The 14,143-nt window shown below is 42.4% G+C and overlaps 1 protein-coding gene across 2 annotated transcripts in view; it reads right to left on the bottom strand.

The window, feature by feature from the left end:
* Positions 1 to 11,800, bottom strand: part of epha6 (eph receptor A6) — a 60,157-nt gene extending 48,357 nt beyond the window's left edge. For both annotated transcript variants that reach the window (XR_003749714.1, XM_028979083.1), the window contains exons 1-2: positions 11,327 to 11,800; positions 4,435 to 4,499 (exon numbers count right to left, since the gene is read on the bottom strand). Coding sequence is in view for 1 of the 2 variants with exons in the window: in XM_028979083.1 (XP_028834916.1) it covers positions 4,435 to 4,499; positions 11,327 to 11,405 (144 nt within the window). In the remaining variant the exon portion in view is untranslated. The remainder of the gene's footprint in view (positions 1 to 4,434; positions 4,500 to 11,326) is intronic.
* Positions 11,801 to 14,143: the final 2,343 nt, after the last annotated feature.

A 14,143-nucleotide genomic window follows, 5' to 3' on the forward strand; every position in this document is an offset into this window, starting at 1 on the left:
AAAAAGCTGCAGTTGGAGCGAAGGCAGCAAAAAAGGGTTGCTGAAATAGAAGCCTATTATGGTTTCTAATGGCCTGCCACTAGACAATATTTTCGTGGCTAATGTAAGAGTGCCCAGCCCTGCGATACTTGAACAATTACAAAAACCCAGATAAGATAGTTAAACTGAAGCGATTGTTTTAAAATAGGTATGTGGCCTTTAAAGGTATCAGAGGACTGTGTGAGAAGGGATTAGGTCTAAGGAAACATCACAAGACAAAATAAATAAAACATAAAAATGTGACCTGAAAGCCATTAACAAGAGTGAATACAGAATAGCATGTGTAATATGTATTTGCCAGTTAAAGTTTCATTACAATAAAAAAAAAAAACCTAATCAATTATAGCAGCATCAATTATAGTAAACCTGATTAAATGACGCCCTGAAAGCAAATACACTGATCAGCACCAACATTAAAATTATACAGGGCAGCACACGAACATACCAAGAGATGAAAGATGCATATTTAATGTGAAACTATGTAAAAACAAGAGCATTTACAGCTTAGGCACAACATTAAAATTGCCTCCATAATATTTTGTAGGTCACTCTTGTGTTACCAAAACACTCCACTGCAGCCCCTAATTCAGCTGAAGTACAAAGCTCTGTGTGTTCTGGCACCCTTCTATCATGATCAGTATTAAGAATATGTACAATCAGCCCAGCAACCACTTGCCCATCCATGCCCTAGTTTACTGGTTAAAATGGACCCACTTTTGCTTGGTTTTGTAAAAAACCATTAACACCTTTATGGTCTGGAGATCGTCTGACCCAGCCGTCTAGCCCTTGTCAAAGTTGTTCAGATTTCCCGGCTTTCAACACATCCACTTCAGAACTGCCTTCCTTGAAAGGTGCCATTATAATGAGAAAATCAATGCAATTCAGTTCACCTGTTGTGTCTGACCAGTTCATATCCACCAGTAGAAGAACACTTAGAGCTCCAAAGTCAGCTGCCAAGATGAGCTCATTAACAGCCTTTAAGGAGTGTATTCTCAGTACTGTGGAATAAAATGAAACTAGATCATGAAGGTTGTTTGACTCTAAATTAATCAGAACAGTTCTTTCTTGTCCTTTGAGGGTAACATGTTCATTGATACTAGTTTAATCAGAACTAGGGAAACCAAAGCAGTGCTTAGATGTACATTTACAATACCTGATTCAATGAGATGGTGGCACAAAATGATCAGTGTGGGAGACTAACTGGCAAGATGAAGAATAGAATCTTTTGATGAACACTTCAACACATGAATCACTGATTCATATACAGGGTTAATGGAGTATTTGAAGAAAAGTGGCCTTACACAGAAGTTAAGGAATATTTCGGTAACAATTTATAAAAAAGGATAAATTTCACTAAAGCAACAGAGATGAAAATATGAGAAGGTGTGTTACATTGCAGAAAAAGGGGGTTTTAGGACTCTAGTTAACAGAATGAAAGAAAACCACCAAACCGTCAGTTTGATCAGTGATGAATGAATCTGTCAGATTTGTAGTGGAGATGGTCTATGTTGTTGATGTGGACACAGATGCCAGGTTCCCGAGTGATACAGACAGACGCCACTTAAGAACAGGGGTCAGAGATCATTGTGAGTTCTGAATGAGTTGTGGTCTGATGTAGCGTGACAGGTGAGCGATGTGAAATTTTATGTAGATACCCTACGTCACAGAGTCTTGATTGAGCAGACAGTTTAGTTAACACAGCTGTGTTTTGTGCAACCAAACAGCCCTGAGTGTGGTTGGACACTCATTCCAGAATGCCTGTGTTTCCAGGCTTTTTGACTGTGTTCATGTTTTAATTTGTTCTAATATGCAATAAACATACAGTGGGGCAAAAAAGTATTTAGTGAGCCAATAATTGTGCAAGTTCTACCACTTAAAAAGATGAGAGAAGCCATCATAGGTATAAAAGATCCAGAAAATCACATCCTCTGATTTTTAAAGAATTTATTTGCAAATTATGGTGGAAAATTAGTATTTGGTCATAAACAAAAGTTCATCTCAATACTTTGTTATATACCCTTTGTTGGCAATGGCGTTTTCAAACATTTTCTGTAAGTCTTCACAAGGTTTTCACACACTGTTGCTGGTTTTTAGGCCCATTCTTCCATGCAGATTCTCAATTTGTCTCTCATAGTTGAGGTATACCTATGATGAAAATTACAGGCCTCTCTCATCTTTTTAAGTGGGAGAACTTGCACAATTGGTGGCTGATATTTTTTTTGTACATTAACACTCCATTTTAACATCTGTTTAACAATTTCCTATGCCACTCTCATGCCAAGAATAAAGAAAGACAAAATCCAGCAGACCCAGAATATGTGGCAAAACAAGTTGAAAACTCAAATGAATAGCTAGGTATGCTTATCACAATAGGTTAGTCATTTTGACTTAAATGAGCAATATGTAAGAACTTACACAATTCTTCTGATGGCTGATTACCTTGGTGGGCCATTAACAATGCCGCTGACAGGAGCTGTGTTAAAATTTCGTGGCATCATGGTATTAAAAGCAAGCTCGGGTTTCACAGTACAATGATATGAAAGCCGAGTTGAAATAATCCAGCAACCACGAACACGAGAACTGTACTGAAATATTTGGAATGCTATTCAGTTCATTTGCTAAATTTAACCACATTAGTCATATGACACCTCTGGGCTAGCACTTTTAGGCGCCTGAAACATTGTGAGAGGAAATGTGCACATTGCTTTCTCTTTTATTAAGTCATGAACGTAAGAGCCTGCACCGCTGTTACAGAAACATTTAAAGTGTCTTGTCTGGTGTAGCAACTTATCCATACTGCATCACAGCAAAAACTTATATAGGAGCTCCAGAGGATATTATATTATACCATGCAGCATAGGATCTGGGTCAATGTTGAGAGATAAAGTCTGGGCAGAGTACTACTGTGCAGTGGTTTACGTTGAATTGGCAAGTTGACTTTGGAGTTAACTAGATGTTTAACAGAAGTTTAATAGAAGTTTAACAGAGAAACACGTGTGGCATGTTTGAAAGTAGAACATGACCCAACCACGGGGTATTGCAGTGATTTTACACTTTAGAGAATCTCATCAGTGATGGCTTGATTTCTGCTCAGAAAGCCTCTTTGTCCATCAAAGTAATTAACGATCTGTGTCTCTCCCCCCAGCTCTACGGTTGGCTTTTGAAAGACTGACCTTCCCCACACCGCATCTCTCACTGGCCCCTCAACATGCTTCAAAGCCAAAAAGCTCAACGGCAAGCCCTGATTGATTAGTTATTATGTTTCACTCTGGACCATTTCAGACAACATCGAGCCCTGCACTGAACCTCACTGTGGATGCATTTGCTTTAATCACAATCGAAGGGTACTGCTGATGGTGAATCTACTCACGATTCGACATCAAAGCCAGAGCACACATCATCTCAGTCGGCATAACCTTCACTCACATCCCAAATAAAGCATCTGGAGCCAACTACAGCCCACCTTCAGGGGACGTTTCTGTGAGTGAACAGTGAGCGGCGGAAACTACATGACACGCTCGGCGATTGGGGTGTGATGTTCACGTTTCAACCACCCCTTCTGAGGCCAAATGAGGACTATCATCTCAGGACGTATGTGCGTGTTATAGTAAACAAAGGCACCCTCCTCACCTGCTGCAAAGACAAATACCCTTTAAAACAACCAGCCAGGGTATGAGAACAGAGTAAAGCTTTCAATTAACATGACATGACTAACAGATCAGCATTGAGCCATTGGGGGGAATTACTTTTTGCCAAGAATGACCTGATGATGACATTTGGTCAGGATTTAAATATTTTTATTAAATAATTGTAATCTTGGATTGTAAAATCATATCAGTGTCTGTCTGAATCAATGGAGGTGTATGAGTTCAGAAACTGGAAGAATTCTCATGACTGGACAATTCACTACTGTATGTCTTTCATAAAAAAATTATTCAGCATGTATACAATATTAAAGGCATGCTTTGACATAATATGATATAACAAGTCCATCTATAACTAAGATTGGCTCTAAAAAGGTACACAATCTTTAGATGAAAGGATCTAGCAGAAAAAATATATCTACTTTTCCAACCTTTATAGGAGAAAAAAATGGTAATTAGTATGAATGAATTACTTGAGCTATGAATGAGATAATGTTTCTGCAGATTTTGGCATAATTGGTGGCAGCTTAAATTTATGTAAATAGTTTGGGGCTGTCAGCAGCATCAGGAAACCGTACAGCCCCAGTGAAATAGAGTGCTTTCCAGACCCTCAATTTAATGGTGAAACTAAATCTTAACCAGATCAGAACCAGATCTGAAATTCTATGGAAATGCAATTTTTAATATTGTTTGTGATATGAGCTCACTCTCCCTCTCTATCAGACTGAATGTCACAAAACTGAGGACTCACCCCATTTACTGGAAAGGTCTTCCATCCCAGTTCCCCCAGGACAGCTGTGGTATCCAGCAAAACCACTACAAAAACAGCAAGGGAGGCACGATTAGTAAACAGTTTTCTATGAGAATACCTCGCTCATGAAGAGCTCATAACACGCTGAAGGAAACTGAATATAAATATACGTAAACAAATCGCTTACAGTTGTGCAGACAAACACAAAAAGAAACCCTTCAGCAGAGGTACTGATGAAATATGTGAAGTTCTTCTGCCTCTTTTTTTCTGGTTTGATCTCTTTAGAAATAGCTCTCATGACTCTCTGGTTTAAATGCCCTGGCCTTTCGCATTTGTTTAGAAAGCTTAAAGGAAAAGACTGAATAACTACAATAACCTAACCAACTTTGAACACATTTTGACCGACTTCATGCCATCTTGTGGACCTGATCTTAATTTGTCAAAACATTTGATCTCAGTTTGTGACTTGTGGCTATTGACAGTTCTACTATGTTGTAATGCATAGACATTGTTAATTAACTTTTTTAGCCAGAAACCTTCTTTGGATTTAAAACATTGTGTGTACTATAAACTGACCCTTCACAGCAAATTATATTATCACTTGGCTGATGTGCTAATTGTGTGAAAGCATCTCTATGAGCCTTCTCATCTCTGCTCTGACTTCCCGTCAGTGGGCTTCGGAGCCCAGCTCTGTTAAAGTCAACATCGCAGCTGGGTGTGAAGAGAGTCATTAACACGGACCCTGTGAGCCCCCCCCCCAAGCCATTTGGATATGATGAATGTGCAATTTCCTTTGTCTCTACACACGGACTTAATTACAATCTCTATCGATAAAGCGTGTCATACCAAAGCTGTCGGCCAATACATCAGAGGCTGCGCTCCTTGGAGAGCGCGTCATTCACTGACAAGCATCACTGGGCGCTGGCCGAGAACCAGAAGAGAGTGTGAGGGTGCAGCACAGAAAGTTTATCATGATACTGTCCACGTGCATTACGCATCTCTTGTAATTGGGTTAGTTAGTGACTCATAAGCCACATAGACTCTCTGTAAAGGTGTACAGTTACACCAATGCTGACCAATGCTGCCGATCAGATAAAATGCGTGTTTCACGGTGAAGTGGTACTGATGTAGTAGTGACATCACTGTCACTGCTGGTTTAGAGTTGATCCCAAAGAATCCAGCCAGCAATGGAAACGGACCACTCATCCTAAGATGGAAGAGATCACACATGACTCCAGCTCAGAGGTTTTACAGAGCAATAAATAAAGTGCCTGTTGAAAGTATGAAATATTAGAACTACCGACCACATTTCCTCTTTGGTTTTGGTGTTGTCGTTTACAACACACCAGAAGTGTTGCTCAATTTATCAAAGAATGGGATGTTATGAACATCTATTTTCACTCACTGATGATCCATAAATGCTGAATTGAGATCTGGGTCAGGGCTTTGAGAGCCCATCCCAGGACATAGGGATTTATCCAGGGAAGGGCACCAGCCCACTGCGGGGTCTACAATCCCAGATTCAAATTCACAACCTTGGAAGTGTGAGGCCATGACACTAGCTGCTGCACCACTGTGTGGCCTGTTAAGAAAAACGAAGCAAACAATCTGCATCTTAGCTTATTCAAATAAAGCCGCAAAGTTGTCGTGAGAAGTGCTATTCTTTCCAGCTTCGAGAGGCTGGCTCACAAAACGCTTCTGGTGAAAAGGGTGGAAAGGATGTTCCTTTTTAACTCTATTTGACCATTATTAGATTGAACTCTACAAGTTAGTAGAAGTGAGAAGAGTTGATATGATTGTGCTCACGATGCGGGTTAAGGGCAGGTGGTAGTATCCAGGGGATACCTGAGTTTCCCCTCTTCCAGACAGGACCAATACTACTGAGCACTGTAATCGAATCTGCAGGCCGGGGGATCGTTATGTCGGAGGGAAGTGATGGGTCTGAGTGACTCCTACACTCAGAACAGACACCCAAACACAACGATAGGAGCAAGCAGCCTGAATTAGAGAAGCACTCTGGGTACTTGGTCTAAATCGCATTACATCTGTCTGGCCACCCTCCTTTGTCTGGGGAGCACAATTATCCAGAAATTACCGCACTCAATTCTTTTCCCGTCAGCAGACACCCCCACCCAACAACTCGAGCACAGACATTCTTGCAAAAGTCCACCACATACTTCAGATAAAACTCTACTTGTAAACTATAAAACCACTGGAACCATATACAAGCCTCAGCTTCAAATATTCAAGAAAACAAGACTCTCGTGTCCTCCTCAAGACAGAGCAGGAGTAGCTGTCTGCCCCAGCCACCCCAGTCTTTATAACCCACACTGACAAGATCCACAAGCTTCATTTCAGACTAAATCAGGCGCTGGATGTTTGTATCTCTTTCCCCTCTGAGCCGGAGTCGGGGAAGTAAGCCATCAGCGGCGAGACATAAGAAGTGGCAGCAATCAGGAGTTTCTAAAGTAGGCCAAACAGATTCGCTGGGAAAATGAAAAGCGCTCAATCTAGACACCAAGAACGTCTGGAAACTCAGACCGATGCCGATGTGTCTCGGGCATTTGTTTGAAGTTCCAGCCTGATAAGTTGGCAAGTTTACCCCTGACACTTGACACAAGTTAAGGTGAACAGGGGGGCTTTTGTCAGACAGGTATTTGATGTATTATTTTATCCAGCGCTCTCTTTATCTGTGACCTTTTACTAAAGACCACTTGTTGCAGGGTGGTAGTAGCCTAGTGGGTAACACACTCACCTGTGAACCAGAAGACCAGGGTTCAAATCCCACTTACTACCACTGTGTCCCAGAGCAAGACACTTAACCCTAAGTTGCTACAGGGGGGGACTGTCCCTGTAACATCTGATTGTAAGTTGCTCCAGATAAGGGCGTCTGATAAATCCTGTAAATGTAAATGTTACCACCCGACCTGGTCAAGTGAGACTGGTTCATGCCACATCGGTGTGTCCTAAATTTGCACAAATTACTTATTAACTGCTTCATTTCACTGTTGACTGGCATCAGCACCACTGCATTAGCTGTCATTGCTGGACTCCTCTATACACCGAGCCCAACAACAGATCAAAGAGAGGAAAAGAGGGCCCTGCCATCACACCTAACAAAATAGCTGCTGAAAACTGGGGTTTAAATCAAGATCATAGCATCACGGATGCTGCTATGTCTCTTTAACACATCTGGTGTTTGCAGGAGCACGGTTCATTATTAAAAAATAACAGCGCTTCAGTAATGATCAGACTGGTTTAAAGAGACACATATCTAAGTTGTAAAGTTTTTGTGGAATTAATTCATAAAGCTCATTTTCATGGTTGAAGTTTATTTGCACATTCAGTAGTGAGGCATACTGGATATCAGGCTGTCTCCCACTAGACAGGACGTAACAGCGTATGTTGCATTCAGATTTTAAATGCACAGAGACAGACCACACACTGTGTCTGCCTCTTACTTTTTGGAAACATCTCCCTCAGTCTCTGTCACCATGTCACTGTTTCTATGATCAACGACTACCTGCCTACATTTACAACAGAATTTACACAGAAAGCATCAGTACAAGGCTTTAAAAATGTTGACTCCAACAAGCAAACAAAACATCTCACAAAGTCTGGCAGCGTTAGGAAAATTATGATCCAAAATATAAAAGCTAACACAGAGCAGAGTGTTGGAATAATCAAACAGTAAATCAATCTGTTTACAAGCTGTCATAACAAATTGCACGATTCTCCCGTTGACAAATCGATGAGTGAAAAATAACAAAACAGCAGTTTGGGGTGTATTAGAAATTTTATTAACGATGGGTTTGTATTTAAAATTTTTACAGTATAGAAATTAGCCCATCAGCCAATGCAAATATACATTATTTGCCATTCACATTTTATTACAAATGTCATTTCTACATGTCAGTCACAGGTTGCTGTGACAACAGAAAACGGGCAGTATAGATCATGCAATATGCAGCCAGGGAAATGCAATCTTGGCAATGCCGCTCCACGGGACTTCCTTCCTTTTGATGGGAAGTAGTTGCTTCTTGGAAAAGTGCATTCTGGGATATAAATAGATTGCATGACTTGTGTGCTAAGACTGGTGCAAGCCACTGTCACAACACAACGTAATCTGTGGATTTATTTATTTCATGGTAATTCAAACATACACATTGCCATGGTTCATTATAAGCAGCCTTGAACTGCATCACACATTTAGCATCAAGACGATTGTTACGTCCTTTAGGCCATAGAATAGTTTTGGGGTGCTCTGTGTAGTGCGTGTTCTCTTTTAGGCTGTCTGCTGGAAGGAGATGGGGAGTATGGTTCCGCCCACCAATTCCCTCGTCAACTGGCAGCCAATCAACGCACAGGACCAAGAACTACTTAAGGACCATTCCAGCCACCATTCAAGGCTCGTTGTTGTGTAGCTGGAGGAGGAGGAGGAAGCGAGAGGAAAGTTTTGGAGGTGGTGTTCTGGATTGTGTTAAGAGTTGCAGATAAGCCTTTGTTGTGTGTTAGTGATTAGTTTGGTTAGGTGTGGCTTTGATGAGTATTTGTATAGTCTCTCCTTTCATGGTGTGTTGTCCTCCTGTGGATTGTTGTGTTGTTGTATATAGCACTTTGAGTTTGGTAGGTTGTTCACTACTCACTGTAAATAAAAGCACAATATTTCACTTGGGTCTGGTATCTGTGTATTCCCACCGCACACATTCCCCTCGTTTGTTGTCATGTTTCCCAACCCCTAGACGGGGACATGACAATGATGGTCTTGCAGAAGGGATCTTAAATCCAAGAAGAACCGCACACTTTTTTTCTCAACCCAGCAGCAAGATGATGACGGTTATGACATTTCAATCAGAGTCTGAGAAATCAGAAACAAGGCTCCTGAGATAAAGTGATAATGTGAAAACCACATGCATTAAATAGATTTAGTGAAATCGTGAGCATGCACACTGTGTGTGCTGAGCCTGTGTGTGTATAAGTGGCAGCTGAAAATATTCCTCAGAAAGTTGTAATTAAAATGACAATTAAATTAAAGTGCTAAAATGCTAACTTTCAAGTAAGTATATTCACTTGAAAGAAACTTAAATGAAAATTTAACAATAATGTATATTTGCAAATAACATGGATAATTGAACTTAAGTGACACAGTAATTCAAGATCAATTCTACACATGAACATTTATAAAGAGTTTAGTTGCTTTAGTAAATCCTTCTATTCCCAGTTTCTCTGAAGATGAGAGCCGGGCTCATGGTGTGAAAGCCTGGGGGCACAGTACCTTTGTGTCTATAAAATCAATAGTACCTTTCCAGCAGAAATGATAGCCATCAGAAAGAGCAGACCCAGCCATAACAGAGTTCAACAGCAGGGGCTCTCTGCTCCTTATAAAAAAAAAAAAAACTGTGAACAGAGAGATTTCCTGATGATAGAAAAAACAAAGAGACCACCAGAGCACAAAACACCAGCGCACTCGGGTTAAAACAGAGCCCTGGTTAAAGGCTGCTTTAGAAGCCATCACTATGGGTCCCACTTGCAGCTCACCTTGGTGCTCAGCTCCTGTTGCCCCGTTAAGATACCGAAACGTCTCAGCACTCGGGAGTTTGTTCCAGTGTGCCTGCACTTCCACATTTGCCCAAATGAGAAATGAATAAAGCATGGACAAAAGTTTCCCTTTAGGCTTTTTTCAACAGCAATAACATCTTTTTAACTAATTCTTTATTCAGTCATCTGCAGAGTCATCTGAAATAAGATCTCATTTGTTATCCTCCTGCTCTCAATTTAATCACTTGAATCTTCCTTTACCCACAAAACCAAACATGCTTGTTGGTTAAAATGTTGTCATCAGAAACGTTGTAATGCAAAAGCCTAGCTGGGCTGCTGTGAAACATTAAGGAGTGAAGTCAGGTGAAGTGATTGTGATACACTGCAGCAAAGCACTCGGTGCACACAACGAAATGTGTCCTCTACTTTTAACCATCAGCCTTGGTGAGCAGTGGGCAGCCATGACAGGCGCCCGGGGAGCAGTGTGTGGGGACGGTGCATTGCTCAGTGGCACCTCTTTGGCAGATCGGGATTCGAACCATCAACCTTCTGGTTACAGGGCCTCTTCCTTAACCACTAGGCCTACACTGCCCCCTACAGAACTTCTTCAATCATTTGCACAAACGTCTACAGAAGTTAGTGCAAATAACATGACGCAGACACAGAAGCACATGCCATGAAGTGAAGGCTGGTCGCCTCTGCAAAGATTTCAGCACCACAACTGATGACAAGCAGTTGAAGTGCTGAAGGCTAATGGCCAGTCCAAAAAAATAATCAGAATGGGGGCATCATTCTGCACAGAGCTGCTCTCACAAACCCCCTCCATTCTGACCTGACTGATTGGAGACCGGAGTTGCCATGATGTCAATAACACAGTTCTCCTTAACACCACAGTCATCACAGTCACCTCTGAAGGGTGATAGTAGGAGACCCCACACATCACAGCAGGTGCTTACATTTTTGCTCAGTGCCAGTGTGGTCATTTTCGGGGAAGTCTGCAGTGAGATTCTGATAAAAGCTCAGTAGGGGGGTGGGGGTGGACTCTCAAAATCAGCTCTTTATTAATTTGTATATGGCAGCCTGGCAAAAGCAATGCAGTTCACGTCATACCTGGAAGGATCACACACATGCAGACAGGTTCTGCTGAAAGAGATGCTCTCCAGACAATGTAACGTAATGACCTTCAAAAAAAACCGGAAAAGGGACCAATTTATTGGTAATTGAAAAGGCAGCTCATTCAATAAATATAACCCCACTCTCACACACACACTCACACACCGACGCGCACACGCAAGGTAGGGGCGCACGTTGAGCACTGCGTAATGAAGCCGAAAGTTTATGTATGGGGTCTCACCTTGGTTGGGGTGACCCGGGTCCGACAGAATCAACCTGGGCAGCACCAACAGGAGGCACAGATTCAGACGGACGGTCATGTCGGAATCAGCCCGCCGGGGAGCCGCGGTGGACAGGGCTGGGGTCTATCCAGGGACGTCCCGACGAGTCCCGATAAATCCGGCGCTCAGCCTCCTCTCCCTCCGCGCACTGGGGACGCGGGCGGACAGCGCGTCACCGTCCACTCCATTCCAACCACAACTCACAAACTTCTCCGCAACATCGTTACCGCGCAGCTCCACCGGCGGCGTTCTGTCGGCAACTTTCCGCGCTGGGACGGCTCCTGCCTCCGATCTCCGGCGGGGGGGGGGTCTGTGAGGAGCTCCGACCTTTCACCGAGCGGGGAGGAGACACCAGGTTCCGCCGCGGCTGAGATGCGGTGTCTGGGGTCTGGTGGCTCAGTGCGCCTGCTATGCACGAAAATAGCACGACACCAACAGCCCCCACCCCCCCCCGCACACACACTCTTAAACACACACGCATGCCCGAGCTCATTTAAAGGGCGTGTGACGACATCGGGCGCCCGGGGGCTCCGTGCGCCCTGCGTCGCTCATTGATTGAAGGCAGAGAGAAGAGACGTAGAAGAAGAGAGAGAGAGAAAAGAATCTTTCCTGCAAGATCCCTTTCATCCAACGTACTCCTGAATCGAGTTATGCTCTCTAAGCAATAGTAATGCGTCTGCTGAAGCCATTAGTGACCGCAGGATATAGGGCCCGGTAAGCGGAGACAGTTTCTGTAAGGAAATCCCGTTCATTTTACTTTGCAGTGAGTCTGGACGTGTTTCTGAAAGTTGCTCTTCAAAACTGCACGCACTGCAACTCAAAGTGAGGTCATGACCTGAAGGAAATGTAGACTAATGTACATTATAATTTGACTTTACTACTTGTATTCTTGCTTCGAACTAGCTATTTATATAGTAAATAATCCAGGTGTGCTGGGGTGAAGGACACTTGTGGCTTCAGCACTGGTGGGAGGTCACAGTCGCACTAAAAGCCACCAGTCCGCCTGCCTGCCAGCGAGGCCCTGGTATGACAGAGGGTGGCATGCAAGCAATTAGACCTCAGCAATGTCACAGCGTTCACAGTGCTGCTGCCCATTTTCTGCTGGTCACATAGTGTCTCTCAGGGTTTTTTTTGTTTGTTAGGAAGGGTTTGGGCAAGATGCATGTTTGTAATTACACAGAATTGACAACATTGATAGAACTGAGTGAATAAACTCCAAATGCTCACAATCCTCCATTTTGCTGATGGGCTACAGAAATATATTGGTCCCATTGATACACAAAGGGTTTTAAATGATGAACATCAGCTCAGGAAACCATGGAACAGCATGTCCTGATGTCCCAAAAGTTCTATTTTAATCCACATTGTGCACTTACAGTGTGTAACCCTTCAAAATGCAGCCAAACTGGCTTGGCTGTCCTTAAATATTCTATAACTACACTGAAATTCAGTAGTAACTATACGTAATATAAAGATATGGGATGGAACAGAGTAGTTTAAGATGCTAAAGGTATGTGATTAACGTGACACTGTTCAAAAAGAAAATGTCTTGAATACTAATGGTGATGAGAATGGTGATGATGTTGATGAAGATGAATGGACAAAGATTCAGAGGGAATCCTTTCTGTATTGCAATACATAGCATATGAGAAAATAGCTTCCCCTCAGATAAAACACGGCTGAATACATGTTTTAGGGGGGAAAAATAACACATTAATAGTTTTCCCCACTCATGCAATCTCCAGACAGTGAGAAGACTCTCGCCTATGAAGGACGTTGTCACCCTTTAAGGCCAATAATGTGTTTGTACACAGTGCCCTCCTAAAACCTGACAGCCTTTTCTTAGAGACAAAAGATGATAGCCAAGCCTCTGCTTCCAAATGGCACTTCTTCCATAAAGAAGAGCCTGGTAATGCACTCCATCGCATCTATACTAAACAAATCAGCTGCAAAGAAAGGCTGCAAAAACACTGACATATTTTTAGCTATGAAAAATCTGGGATCAGCACCATGGACAATTCCCCTCCTTGTGAGCACAGTACATTTAATAACACTGAATGGCTCAACTATAAGAATAGAAAGGTTCTTCACAAATTTTGGTTCTTAGGAGTTTAGTCACAGTTTGTAAGAAAAGCCCGACCTCCTTGTTGAGTTCCTTGGCCTAGGAAAAGCCTCATGTTTGAAGTCCTGCAGCTGGGGCTCAGTCCTTGATCCTACAGACCTCCAACATAATTATGTCCAACCAGCCTACATCTCTAAGTCTCTCTGCTCCCGTAATGAACCAGCATGAAATCGTTAAAAAGTAATTGTGCACTCGTCCAGGAGATAAGCTGCTGTGGAATGACAAAGGGATCCTGACACAAAGAAGATTTCACACAGCAATCTACTATGTGTAACGGTGTGTGAACTTTTATCTCTGGACCTTCAAGCGCAGGGTAGAGCACTGGAGTTTGCTGCTCATTTTGGGAGAAGAAACAGACAGTAGTGGCAGAGCAGCTGGATTTGGCACTTGTCACACATCAAAAATGTCACAGTAGCCTGCCCTATTAAAGGACTATTAAATATTATTATCAAAAATTTCAAACAGCATAGTGATCAAACACATTAACTGTTGGCAAATGAACAGTGAATTTTGTTCATTACCTAGAAGCTCATTTAATTTCAACCCTGTGGACAGTGTTTCCGTAGCAGGCTGTCAATATCAGTAAGTGATATTTCTATATTTACTAATAAATAATGTGTTTTAGAGGTCTGTTTAAAGGTTATTGGGGCTTTTA

The sequence above is a fragment of the Denticeps clupeoides genome, chromosome 5 (assembly GCF_900700375.1).
Source record: "Denticeps clupeoides chromosome 5, fDenClu1.1, whole genome shotgun sequence".
NCBI lineage: Eukaryota > Metazoa > Chordata > Actinopteri > Clupeiformes > Denticipitidae > Denticeps > Denticeps clupeoides.